This window comes from Cherax quadricarinatus, chromosome 68, assembly GCF_038502225.1.
Source record: "Cherax quadricarinatus isolate ZL_2023a chromosome 68, ASM3850222v1, whole genome shotgun sequence".
NCBI classification, from domain to species: domain Eukaryota; kingdom Metazoa; phylum Arthropoda; class Malacostraca; order Decapoda; family Parastacidae; genus Cherax; species Cherax quadricarinatus.
In genome coordinates, this window is record NC_091359.1 from 19,601,132 (window position 1) to 19,613,492 (window position 12,361).

The 12,361-nt window shown below is 39.3% G+C and overlaps 1 protein-coding gene across 3 annotated transcripts in view; it reads left to right on the forward strand.

Annotated features, from left to right (window-relative positions):
- Window positions 1–12,361, forward strand: part of LOC128697698 (uncharacterized) — an 80,709-nt gene that overhangs the window by 23,253 nt on the left and 45,095 nt on the right. Inside the window, exon 3 of one of the 3 annotated variants that reach the window (XM_070099745.1) lies at window positions 8,297–8,500. The exons of the other annotated variants lie outside the window; for them this stretch is intronic. Within the exon in view, the coding sequence (XP_069955846.1) occupies window positions 8,297–8,500 (204 nt within the window). The remainder of the gene's footprint in view (window positions 1–8,296; window positions 8,501–12,361) is intronic. 3 annotated transcript variants of the gene reach the window in all.

The window sequence follows — 12,361 nt, forward strand, 5'->3', positions numbered from 1 at the left end:
AAATGTCATTACGTAACAGGTGGAGGCGGCCACAACCGCTTCCTCTTTGTTGTGGTAAACACTGCCATCTAGTGACGACCTTTTGAAGCCGTCTATTATTATTATATGTAGTACATTATTATGTATGTATTATTATTATTATACATATTATTGTATTATACTATTATTATTATTATACGTATTGTTATTCATATTATTATTATACATATTATTATTATTATATAAATTATTTGTAATTTTTATTCACACAAAAATTATAAGATTTACTGTTATTCCTTACTGCAATAATTGTATAAATGTCAACCCATTCACGACTGCATATTGGAATGGACAGTGATGTCATTTGTTTACACTGATACAGCCAAGCAATGGACCATTTCTCCTAGGTTGAGCTCAATTTCAAGGCACTTTTCGTCATGAAAGCAATCAAAGTCATATCTATTTCTGTAATATATCTTCCATTCTATCAAATGAGACCAAAAAAATGAGAATACAACCATAAAAACCATACAAAAATACCACTAAGGGGTGGCTAATTGCTGAGAAGTGAACTCCATTATTTATGCTTAGATTTCTTTCATTATTATTATTATTATTATTATTATTATTTATTATTATTATTTTATAAATTTGTAATTTTTATTCACACAAAAAATATAAGGTTTACTGTGACATCATTTGTTTACACTGAAACAGCCAAGCAGTGAACCATTTCTCCTAGGTTGAGCTCTATTTCAAGGTACTTTTCGTCATGAAAGCAATCAAAATCGTATCTATTTCTGTAATGTATCTTCCATTCTATCAAATTGATGAGACCAAAAAAAACGAGAATACAACCATAAAAACCATTCGAAATTACCACTATGGGGTGGCTAGTTGCTGAGAAGTGAACTCCATTATTTATGCTTAGATTTCTTTCATTTTTGGTGTACGTTAAGAAGTGTCTTTCCATCATACATTGCCCAAGTTTCAATAAGATAGTCCAACAAACAAATGAGATACATTTCCTGAGATCAAGAGCAAGAGCTCCTCACCAGTGTCAAGGAACCTGCCTTGAGGTCTGCTCGCGGATGGAAGCAAAAAATCGACCCATCGACTGCTCGTATTTGGAAAAACTCACACGTGGACACGCTCGCAAGTAGAGGTTCCACTGTATAGACATTTCTATTAACCCATCTATATTTTTTCAAAATTATATAATAAACATGCTGTGTAACATATAAATATGATGCATGCACCCACTGTATAAAAATTTACATGCTAAATGTTAGATTTGTTTACCAAGCGGTTAGTGGGAGGGTTGGAAGAATTACATTTTCTCAAGTCAAACACCAGTAACTTAACTAGAAATTTATTACTTTTCATATGCCTTCACTCTATCTATAGCTATTCATGACCCTTGTGGGTTTAGTGCTTTTTTATGATTATAATAATTTGTAATAATGATTTGTCAGAGTATCATTCCTTCTAAAAATTACATGAGAAAGTAAGTGTTGGTCTTTATTTATTCTATTGTACCACTGTGGAGACAACTTGTACACAATGTAAGGTGTTTGTATGAATGTTTATGAACCATAAGACGCTTCGTCTGTTTGTTTGCGTAGTGGTTGGGGTGGTCAGGCGGGCTTCCCTACCCCACCTCCCACATGTGACTTTCTACAAATAAATACTTTTCACCTCTCACCCTGCATTAAGACCATTAAGACTACAAATATTTTAAGGTAAGTAATGAGTGTACTGTACAGGTCTCCCTCAACATTCGCATTTTCAGCTTTCACGGGCTTCACACATTCGCGAATTCCCAGCCGCCAAATTATATTTAAGTTTCCACCACCTGCGAGTCCCTACAACCCTCCCTCTGACCCCTGCAACTGGCAGCCAGCCCTCCCACCACTGTGTGGTGAGTGTTTTGTTTGTTCATTATTTGCTATTAAACTACAGTATAATGTAAACCCATTCATGACTGTATATTGGAATGGCTATTCGGACAGGTATTAAACGGTGACATCATGTGTTTACTCTTGAACACAGCAAAGAATCAAACATTTCTGCTGCTGCTAATAATAACGGTAGTAGTAGTAGTAATAATAATAATAATAATAATAATAATAATAATAATAAATACGATAGAATTGAAGGCAATTGTACAAAAATACGAGGGAGTGGTTGACACATCGTCAGTGTGGCTTTGTTTATGCTGGAGTGAGCATTAGTCTCCGTGCTCTTCCAAACATTTCGCAATAATTCATTGTGTTTGGTGCTTGTAGATTGAGTGCGACTGGAGTGGTTGAGGCAGTGGTCGAAGCAGCGGTAGAGGCAGCAGGCGAGGCAGGGGTATTTAATAACATACATGTTATTATTAATAATAATACATTTCTTTTCTTTCTTTCAACACACTGGCCGTATCTCACTATTATTATTTATAACATATGTTATTAAATACCATTGCCTCAATCACTGCCTCTACCACTCCAGTCGCACTCAGTCTACAAGCGCCAAACATAATGAATTATTGTGAAATGTTTGGAAGAGCACGGAGACTAATGCTCGCTCCAGCATAAACAAAGCCACACTGACGATGTGTCAACCACTTCTTCGTATTTTTGTACAACTTCCTTCTTCAATTCTATCGTATTTATTATTATTATTTATTTATTTAATTTTTTATTTATTTATTATTTATTATTATTTATTATTAATTATTATTTATTATTAATTATTATTTATTATTAATTATTATTTATTATTAATTATTAGCGGTAGCAGAAATGTTTGATTCTTTGCTGTGTTCAAGAGTAAACACGTGTCACTGTCCAATACCTGTTCAAATAGCCATTCCAATATGCAGTCATGAATGGGTTTACATTGTTTATACTGTAGTTTAATAGCAAATAATGAACAAACAAAACACCACACAGTGGTGGGAGGGCTGGCTGCCAGTTGCAGGGGTCGGAGGGAGGGTAGTAGCGACTCAGTGGTTGAGGAAGTGGTGGAGGCAGTGGTATTTAATAACATACATGTTATTAAGCCATAACATGTATGTATTTAATACAATTTATGATGTTTTCATGTATTTTATGATTGTTCATGGTTCAACAAGTTAAGGAAGCAGTATTGTATTATATTTCCCAACAGTATATTGGGGCACCAAACATTTGCGATTTTTCAACATTCGCGAGGCTCTTGATCCCCTAACCCTCGCAAATGTTGAAGGAGACCTGTATGTGCATTTTATCACTCTAGGGAGCTTTAAGCATCGTAGTATATTATGTGTGGGTGGGGTGGCCAGGAGGGCTACCACACATGAATTCTTACTGTAAATACTACTCACCATTTGCCCTACATTAAGACTACAAATATTTTGAGGAAAATGATGAATGTACTGTGTGTATTTTACTTTTCATTGTTTTTAATGCCTAGTTCTATTGCTAACTTAATATATGTTAGTGTAAACTTATCTGGCATTTATAAGTGGAAAAAATGGCGTTCTTCTTTACGGCGATGTCTGCTTTCCGGCAGTAGCCTGGAACCAAACCTGCCTAAGTGGGGCCCTACTGTGTGTACACACACACACACACACACACACACACACACACACACACACACACACACACACACACACACACACACACACACACACACACACACACACACACACACACACACACACACACACACACACACACACACACACACACACACACACACACACACACACACACACACACACACACACACGGAGAAGATTATCATGAGGAGAGTGGTCGAACACCTGGAAAGGAACAAGATTATAAATGAAAACCAGCATGGGTTCATGGAAGGCAAATCTTGTATCACAAACCTCCTGGAGTTTTATGACAAGGTAACAGAAGTAAGACACGAGAGAGAGGGGTGGGTAGATTGCGTTTTCCTAGACTGCAGGAAGGCCTTTGACACAGTTCCCCACAAGAGATTAGTGCAGAAGCTGGAGGATCAGGTGCATGTAAAAGGGAGGGCACTGCAATGGATAAGGGAATACCTGACAGGGAGGCAGCAACAAGTCACGGTACGTGAAGAGGTATCACAGTGGGTGCCTGTTACTTGCGGGGTCCCACAGGGGTCAGTTCTAGGACCAGTGCTATTTTTGATATATGTGAACAACATGATGGAAGGAATAGACTCTGAAGTGTCCCTGTTCGCAAATGACGTGAAGTTGATGAGAAGAATTAAATCGGACGAGGATGAGGCAGGACTGCAAAGAGACCTGGACATGTGGTCCAGTAACTGGCTTCTCGAATTCAATCCAGCCAAATGCAAAGTCATGAAGATTGGGGAGGGGCAAAGAAGACCGCAGACAGAGTATAGGCTAGGTGGACAAAGACTACAGACCTCACTCAGGGAGAAAGACCTTGGGGTGACCATAACACCGAGCACATCACCGGAGGCACACATCAAGCAGATAACTGCTGCAGCATACGGGCGCCTGGCAAACCTGAGAATAGCGTTCCGATACCTTAATAAGGAATCGTTCAAGACACTGTACACTGTGTATGTTAGGCCCATACTGGAGTATGCAGCACCAGTCTGGAACCCACACCTGGTCAAGCACGTCAAGAAGTTAGAGAAAGTACAAAGGTTTGCAACAAGGCTAGTCCCAGAGCTCAAGGGAACGTCGTACGAGGAAAGGTTAAGGGAAATCGGACTGACGACACTGGAGGACAGAAGGGTCAGGGGAGACATGATAACGACATAAAAGATACTGTGGGGAATAGACAAGGTGGACAGAGATAGGATGTTCCAGAGAGGGGACACAGGGACAAGGGGTCACAACTGGAAGCTGAGGACTCAGACGAATCGCAGGGACGTTAGGAAGTATTTCTTCAGTTATAGAGTTGTCAGGAAGTGGAATAGCCTAGCAAGTGAAGTAGTGGAGGCAGGAACCATACATAGTTTTAAGAAGAGGTATGATACAGCTCAGGAAGCAGAGAGAGAGAGAGAGAGAGAGAGAGGATCTAGTAGCGATCAGTGAAGATGCGGGGCCAGGAGCAGAGTCTCGACCCCTGCAACCACAATTAGGTGAGTACACACACACAACACGCGCACAAGATAGACGCGCACACATGTTGGTAGATGTTGTGGCATTCATTGCGCCAACTAGTGGTGGCATATCTGAAGCTCGCTCGTAACTCTGATTTTGGCTCGCAACGTGAAGCAAAAATTGACCGAGTGACGGCACGTAACTTGGAAAACTCCTAAGTTGGGGCACTTGTAAGTCAAGGCACCACTGTACATTGTGGTCTTTGAAAATGAGATCCTCTGATATTATCACTCCCAGGTCCTTCACATTAGTTTTTCACTCTATTGTGTGCTTAGAATTTGTTGTATACCCTGATATGGTTTTAATTTCCTCAAGTTTTCCATATCTGAGTAGTTTAAATTTCTTTTCATTGAACTTCATTTAAAGATTTGGTTGATGTCCATTTGGAGTCTTGTGGTGCCTTTGATGGGGGACGCTGTCACGCAAATTTGGTTGTCAACCGCGAAAGAAGTCGTGGAGCTTTGGATTACATCTCTGTGTCAGACATGAGGATGAGGAACAGGATGGGAGCAATTACTGTGCCTTGTGGAACAGAGCTTTTCACTGTAGCTGCCTTAAACTTTACTCTGTTTGCTACTGCTGTTTGTGTTCTATTTGTCAGGAAATTATAGATCCATCTACCAACTTGTTATTCCTTTATCATGCGTTTTGTGTGCTTGTACACTGTGGTCGCACTTGTCGAAGACTTTTGCAAAGTCTGTGTTATACTACATCTGCATTTCATTTGTCCTCTATGGCATCCATAGTAGTCTAATAGCTGGGACAGGCAGGAGTAATCAGCTCTAAACCAGTGTTGCGTTGTGTTGTGTAATTGATGGGTATCTAGGTGGTTGGTGATCTTCCATTTTAGAACCCTTTCGAAGATTTTTATGATATGGGATATTAGCGCTATTGGTCTGTAGTTCTTTGCAATTGCTTTACTGCCACTTTTGTGGAATGGGGCCATGTCTGTTTTTTTAGTGACTGTGAGATCACCCCTGTGTCCATGCTCCCTCTCCATAGAATGCTGAAGGCACGTGACAAGGGTTTCTTGCAGTTCTTGATGAACACAAGTCCAGGCCTGGGGAAGAGTACATGGGCATGTCATTAATTGTGGTGTCAGGATAATATCAGATTTTTTAAATGACCAGATTTTGGGTCTCGGTCGTAAAGAATTCACTTAGATTGTCAACCTTTAGTCTAGTTAATAGCTTGCTGAACACAGTCGTTTTGGGACTTTAGTACTGTATCTCATTCATTTCTTTGCCGTCATCTGTGTAGGTCCCATCTTGTCTAAGCAGGGGTCTAATACTGGATGTTGTTTTCCCCCTTGCATTTGGCATAAGAGAAGTATCATGGGTTTCTTCCATTTCCTTTATGGCTTTAATTTCTTCCTGAGATTGTCGTCTCTTGTAAGATTCCTTAAGCTTACGTTTGATATTGCTATCTCTCTGACCAGTGGCTCCCTTTGTATTTCAGACATGTTGGCCCTTCTCATCAGCTCTGTGATTCTTTGCCTTTGCCTGTATAGGGAGCATCTCTCTACATCTTTCTTTTTCTTTTTTCCTCTCAAACTTCTTGATAGCTACAACAGAACTCACACAGGCACAACACATCCCTGATTTCTCTCATCCTATGAAAATGCATTTCACATAAAGGGCCCTAAGTTCTGGAATTCATTGCCCTAACTAGCAAAAGATCCTGTCTGCCAGTCAGTTTGTCTATAATTAAAAAAAATCTCGTCTTCTAAACTTAACCATACCAACACCACTAAATCATTCAACCAGTTTGAAACTGCAGTGGAACCTTGGTTTTCATTTGCCCTGGTTTTAGTCCAATTCGGTTTTCGACTGCTTTTTTCGTTAAAATAGTCCCATTTTTCATTCATCACTTCGGTTTTCGTACTGCTGCCCTCGCCCACACACAGCATCCCATGCACGCATGCTGAGTCAGTCTGGCTTTGTTTCTCGTTGACTGAACATTACCCTGTGCATTTATAGGAAACATTTTGTAATAATCCATTGGTTTTTGTGCTTGTTTGAGTGTGACTGCCAAATAAGCCACCATGGAGCCAAAGAAAGTTCCGAGTGCCAGCCCTTTGATAAGGAAGGCGAGAAACACGATAGAATTCAATGGTGGTAGAAGGTGGTGGTGGTAGTGATGGTGGTAGTGATGGTGGTAGTGATGGTGGTAGTGATGGTGGTAGTGATGGTGGTAGTGATGGTGGTAGTGATGGTGGTAGAGGGTGGTAGTGATGGTGGTAGTGATGGTGGTAGAGGGTGGTAGTGATGGTGGTAGAGGGTGGTAGTGATGGTGGTAGAGGATGGTAGTGATGGTGGTAGAGGGTGGTAGTGATGGTGGTAGAGGGTGGTAGTGATGGTGGTAGAGGGTGGTAGTGATGGTGGTAGAGGGTGGTAGTGATGGTGGTAGAGGGTGGTAGTGATAGTGGTAGAGATAACCTCTCCTCCCTCTCCCCTCCTTGCCGCCTTCCATACGCCAACAAGTCTTTAATAAAGGTAAAAGTGATTTGTATGTTCATTTATCCATTTCATTAGAGCGTTATATTTATTTCTCATTGTTTTCTGTATGTAAAATTATAGCTTTTCTCTATAAATTTTTTTTTTTTTTTTGGGCATCTGGAACAGATTAATTGGATTTAGGGAAATATTGCTTCAGTTTTTGTCGAATTCGGTTTTCATCACTCTCTGGAACGAATTAGACGAAAACCGAGGTTCCACTATACTCGAGAAATCTCATAAAACTTAGGACTGCTAGATCAGTCTAAAATCTTAATACATTTTTAAAATTGTACTCTTGTAGCATTACAGATTGTACTAATTGTAACATTGTTAATAGTTTTTAGCTACCTTTCTGCTATAAATCTTAAGTATAAAATTTTTGGCTACCTCTGTATTGTAATAATGTAAAATGAATAATTTAAATTTACCACTGCATAACCTATGTCTAGTTTTAAGTAGTCTGTAAGCACTAGGATTAGTCTGCCTGAAATGCTCAGGTATTCTTGTTTCTTTCTGCTTAACAGTATTTGATAATGTGTAAATCACACATTCTAAACTTTGCAAGGAAATGAAATTTTCAATTTTGAATAGTGCAACAGCTTCATGGGATTCATTATTCACACTAATTGAGACCTAGCTGTAAATAGTATTCGCAGTAGGTCATTGTTTCTGTAATTTTCTAATTATAAATTATTTACTGTGAGCACTACTTTAAAAACAGGTTCATAAGGAAATAATCTACACAGTACCAAATGCCCTCGAAAAAAAAAACTACATAACATTTGAGATATACGGAATGAATGGTATACCCTCTGAAGAAGAGGTGGAGGTAGCCGCTAAACAGCTTAAAAATGTAATGGCTGCAGTCAGCTCCTCTGGCGCTATGCAGCCAGTCAGCAATCCACTCTTCCCATCTGCAGCACAGGTATGTCTTGTTAATTATACACACACTATACATAAAAAAAAAAAAAGAGCAAGTGATGGAGTTAAAAAGTGCTAAGTATGGAGAAGGTGAGTAATGGAGGTGGATGTTGTACTAAGTATAGAGAAGGTGAGTAATGGAGGTGGATATTGTACTAAGTATGGAGAAGGTGAGTAGTGGAAATGGAAGTTGTACTAAGTATGGAGGTGGAAACGGTATATGTTTCACTCTACCACATCTCTGAATTGTGTCTGCTACATTCATTTATTATTCATTATTAATCCATAACTTGGAGAAGAAACTTCAAGCAGCATTTTAGATTGTCCTAGGCTGTTGCAAAGTCAGTAGTCTGGAATGGCCAAAAATTTTATCTAAAACTTGGTGTGGAAAATATCTTTATTTTCCAGAACCGTTATGCCCACCCCCAGGTGGGGAAATGTAGGGAAGGGGGGGATGACGCCTAGTATCAATTCTATGTATATATTACTTAATTACTAAGAAGTAGCCTCGTACTCCTAGGATAATTATACACTACAATTACTACATTACTACTACATACATTTAAGCTAAGTTAGAGATAATTGTTAGCCTACCATAGTACGTATTATACGTCTCATACATTAATTAAGCCTTAGGCACCCTCAGCCTGCCAGTTTGAGTCCCAACAGGTTGAGCCGATGGCAGGCAGTCCCAGAAAACCTAGTGACAGAGATACAAATCCCCAGCTGTGTGCAGTGAATTACCAGTCGTGTAACTTAGGTACCAGCTGCATGCAGGCACCATCAGTATCAGGAACAGGCAGCTGTGACAGATTTGCCAGGTATTTCTCAGGTGATTCCCAGCTTTCTACCTCCACGTAAGTATTAGAGACCTTGAATACTATTCATCTGTACTCTGTATACTCGTGCGGGTATTGGCCACACACAACCAGAGATTACCACCATTAGCTGTCTATATACACTGCCTACTGTGAGGAATAAAGGTTAGTATACATTGATTGAGTTACCCTGAAATGTTACAGTAGGCTTCAGACTGAATTCATGACTGAAATGAGGGACCACTAACCCAAATCAGCCATGACCCAGACACACTGCCTTATTCCCCACAAATGGTGAATTGCTCCAGAAACATTGTTACTATTATTCTTTATTTATGAGCTTTGTACGAGTCTGATAACGTCATGCTTAGTGGAAGAAAAACCCATCTCACTCGTAACACTGCCTCTCGTAAGTTATCATATACAGTGGACCCCGGCTGTACGATCACCTCCCAATGCGACCAATTACGTAAGTGTATTTATGTAAGTGCGTTCGTACGTGTATGTTTGGGGGTCTGAAATGGACTAATCTAATTCACAATATTCCTTATGTGAACAAATTCGTTCAGTACTGGCACCTGAACATACTTCTGGAATGAAATATCGTAAACCGGGGTCCACTGTATACAGTAGGACCTATGTATCCATGGGGGATACATTCCATGACCTACTGCAGATAGTAGTGAACCCCATGTTTAAGTAATTTTTCATTTACATGTACACCTATGATAGTTTAATTGGTAAATTATGCACAGTAAGTTGAGAGTTAGCATTTTTTCACTGATGAGAAGCACTTCATTGAATAACTCTCACCATCACTAATTTTGCACTTTAGTTTCTTTATTAAGCAAAATTAAGGGTTATTTTCAGGCCTGGGTAAACAGCGGATAACTGAAACTGTGGAAACCAGACCCATGAATACAGCAGTCGTACTGTATATCTGTGGTGTAGGCAGTAGGTTGGTTGACAGTAATCGCCCAGGGAGGTAAAGTTAGTGTGAAATGGAAACCCGTAATTCTTTTACATGATGGTAGCATTGCTGGTGTCTATTTTTTTGTCTCGTAAACATGCAGAATAACAGGTACACCTTGCTACTTCTACTTATATTTAGGTCACACTACACATGCATGTACATGCATATTTATACACACCCATCTGGGTTTTCTTCTATTTTCTTAATAGGTCTTGTTCTTCTTTATTTCTTCTTATCTCCGTGGGGAAGTGGAGCAGAGCTCTTCTTACGTGAGCCATGTGTGTCACAAGAGGCTATTAAAATGCCAGGAGCAAGGGGCCAATAACCCCTTCTCCTGTATATGTTACTAAATTTAAAAGGAGAAGCTTTCATTTTTCCTTTTGGGCCACCCTGCCTCAGTGGGATATGGCTGGTTTGTTGAACGAAGAATTTAGTCAAATGTGAATTTTATTATGAAGCTTTTTGGGGACATTTGTTTTTTTTTTGGGGGGGGGGGGGATCAAATGTGCCAGTGTATGGTGTGAAAATATTCACACATTGCAAGAATTCACTCATAATAACACTAGCTGCTACTTCAAAAGTTATCACAAAAACATTTTAATATTAAATTGCCTTGAATCACATTCTCCTAGTTTATAAATATAATTCTTGTCATCTAATTAAGGAAAATGTAGAGTTATGTATGTTTCTTTGGAGAATTGATATGTACATAGTGTAAATGATAATGGGAGCCCTTTGATTGAACTTTGTATAGAAAGGGGTTTAGTTATAGGTAATACATATTTTAAGAAAAAGAGGATAAATAAGTATACAAGATATGATGTAGGGCAAAATGACAGTAGTTTGTTGGATTATGTATTGGTAGATAAGACTGTTGAGTAGACTTCAGGATGTACATGTTTATAGAGGGGCCACAGATATATCAGATCACGTTTTAGTTGTAGCTACACTGAGAGTAAAAGGTAGATGGGATACAAGGAGAATAGAAGCATCAGGGAAGAGAGAGGTGAAGGTTTATAAACTAAAAGAGGAGGCAGTTAGGGTAAGATATAAACAGCTATTGGAGGATAGATGGGCTAATGAGAGCATAGGCAATGGGGTCGAAGAGGTATGGGGTAGGTTTAAAAATGTAGTGTTAGTGTTCAGCAGAAGTTTGTGGTTACAGGAAAGTGGGTGCAGGAGGGAAAAGGAGCGATTGGTGGAATGATGATGTAAAGAGAGTAGTAAGGGAGAAAAAGTTAGCATATGAGAAGTTTTTACAAAGTAGAAGTGATGCAAGGAGGGAAGAGTATATGGAGAAAAAGAGAGAGGTTAAGAGAGTGGTGAAGCAATGTAAAAAAGAGAGCAAATGAGAGAGTGGGTGAGATGTTATCAACAAATTTTGTTGAAAATAAGAAAAAGTTTTGGAGTGAGATTAACAAGTTAAGAAAGCCTAGAGAACAAATGGATTTGTCAGTTAAAAATAGGAGAGGAGAGTTATTAAATGGAGAGTTAGAGGTATTGGGAAGACGGAGGGAATATTTTGAGGAATTGTTAAATGTTGATGAAGATAGGGAAGCTGTGATTTCGTGTATAGGGCAAGGAGGAATAACATCTTGTAGGAGTGAGGAAGAGCCAGTTGTGAGTGTGGGGGAAGTTCGTGAGGCAGTAGGTAAAATGAAAGGGGGTAAGGCAGCCGGGATTGATGGGATAAAGATAGAAATGTTAAAAGCAGGTGGGGATATAGTTTTGGAGTGGTTGGTGCAATTATTTAATAAATGTATGGAAGAGGGTAAGGTACCTAGGGATTGGCAGAGCATGCATAGTTCCTTTGTATAAAGGCAAAGGGGATAAAAGAGAGTGCAAAAATTATAGGGGGACAAGTCTGTTGAGTATACCTGGTAAAGTGTATGGTAGAGTTATAATTGAAAGAATTAAGAGTAAGACGGAGAATAGGATAGCAGATGAACAAGGAGGCTTTAGGAAAGGTAGGGGGTGTGTGGACCAGGTGTTTACAGTGAAACATATAAGTGAACAGTATTTAGATAAGGCCAAAGAGGTCTTTGTGGCATTTATGGATTTGGAAAAGGCGTAT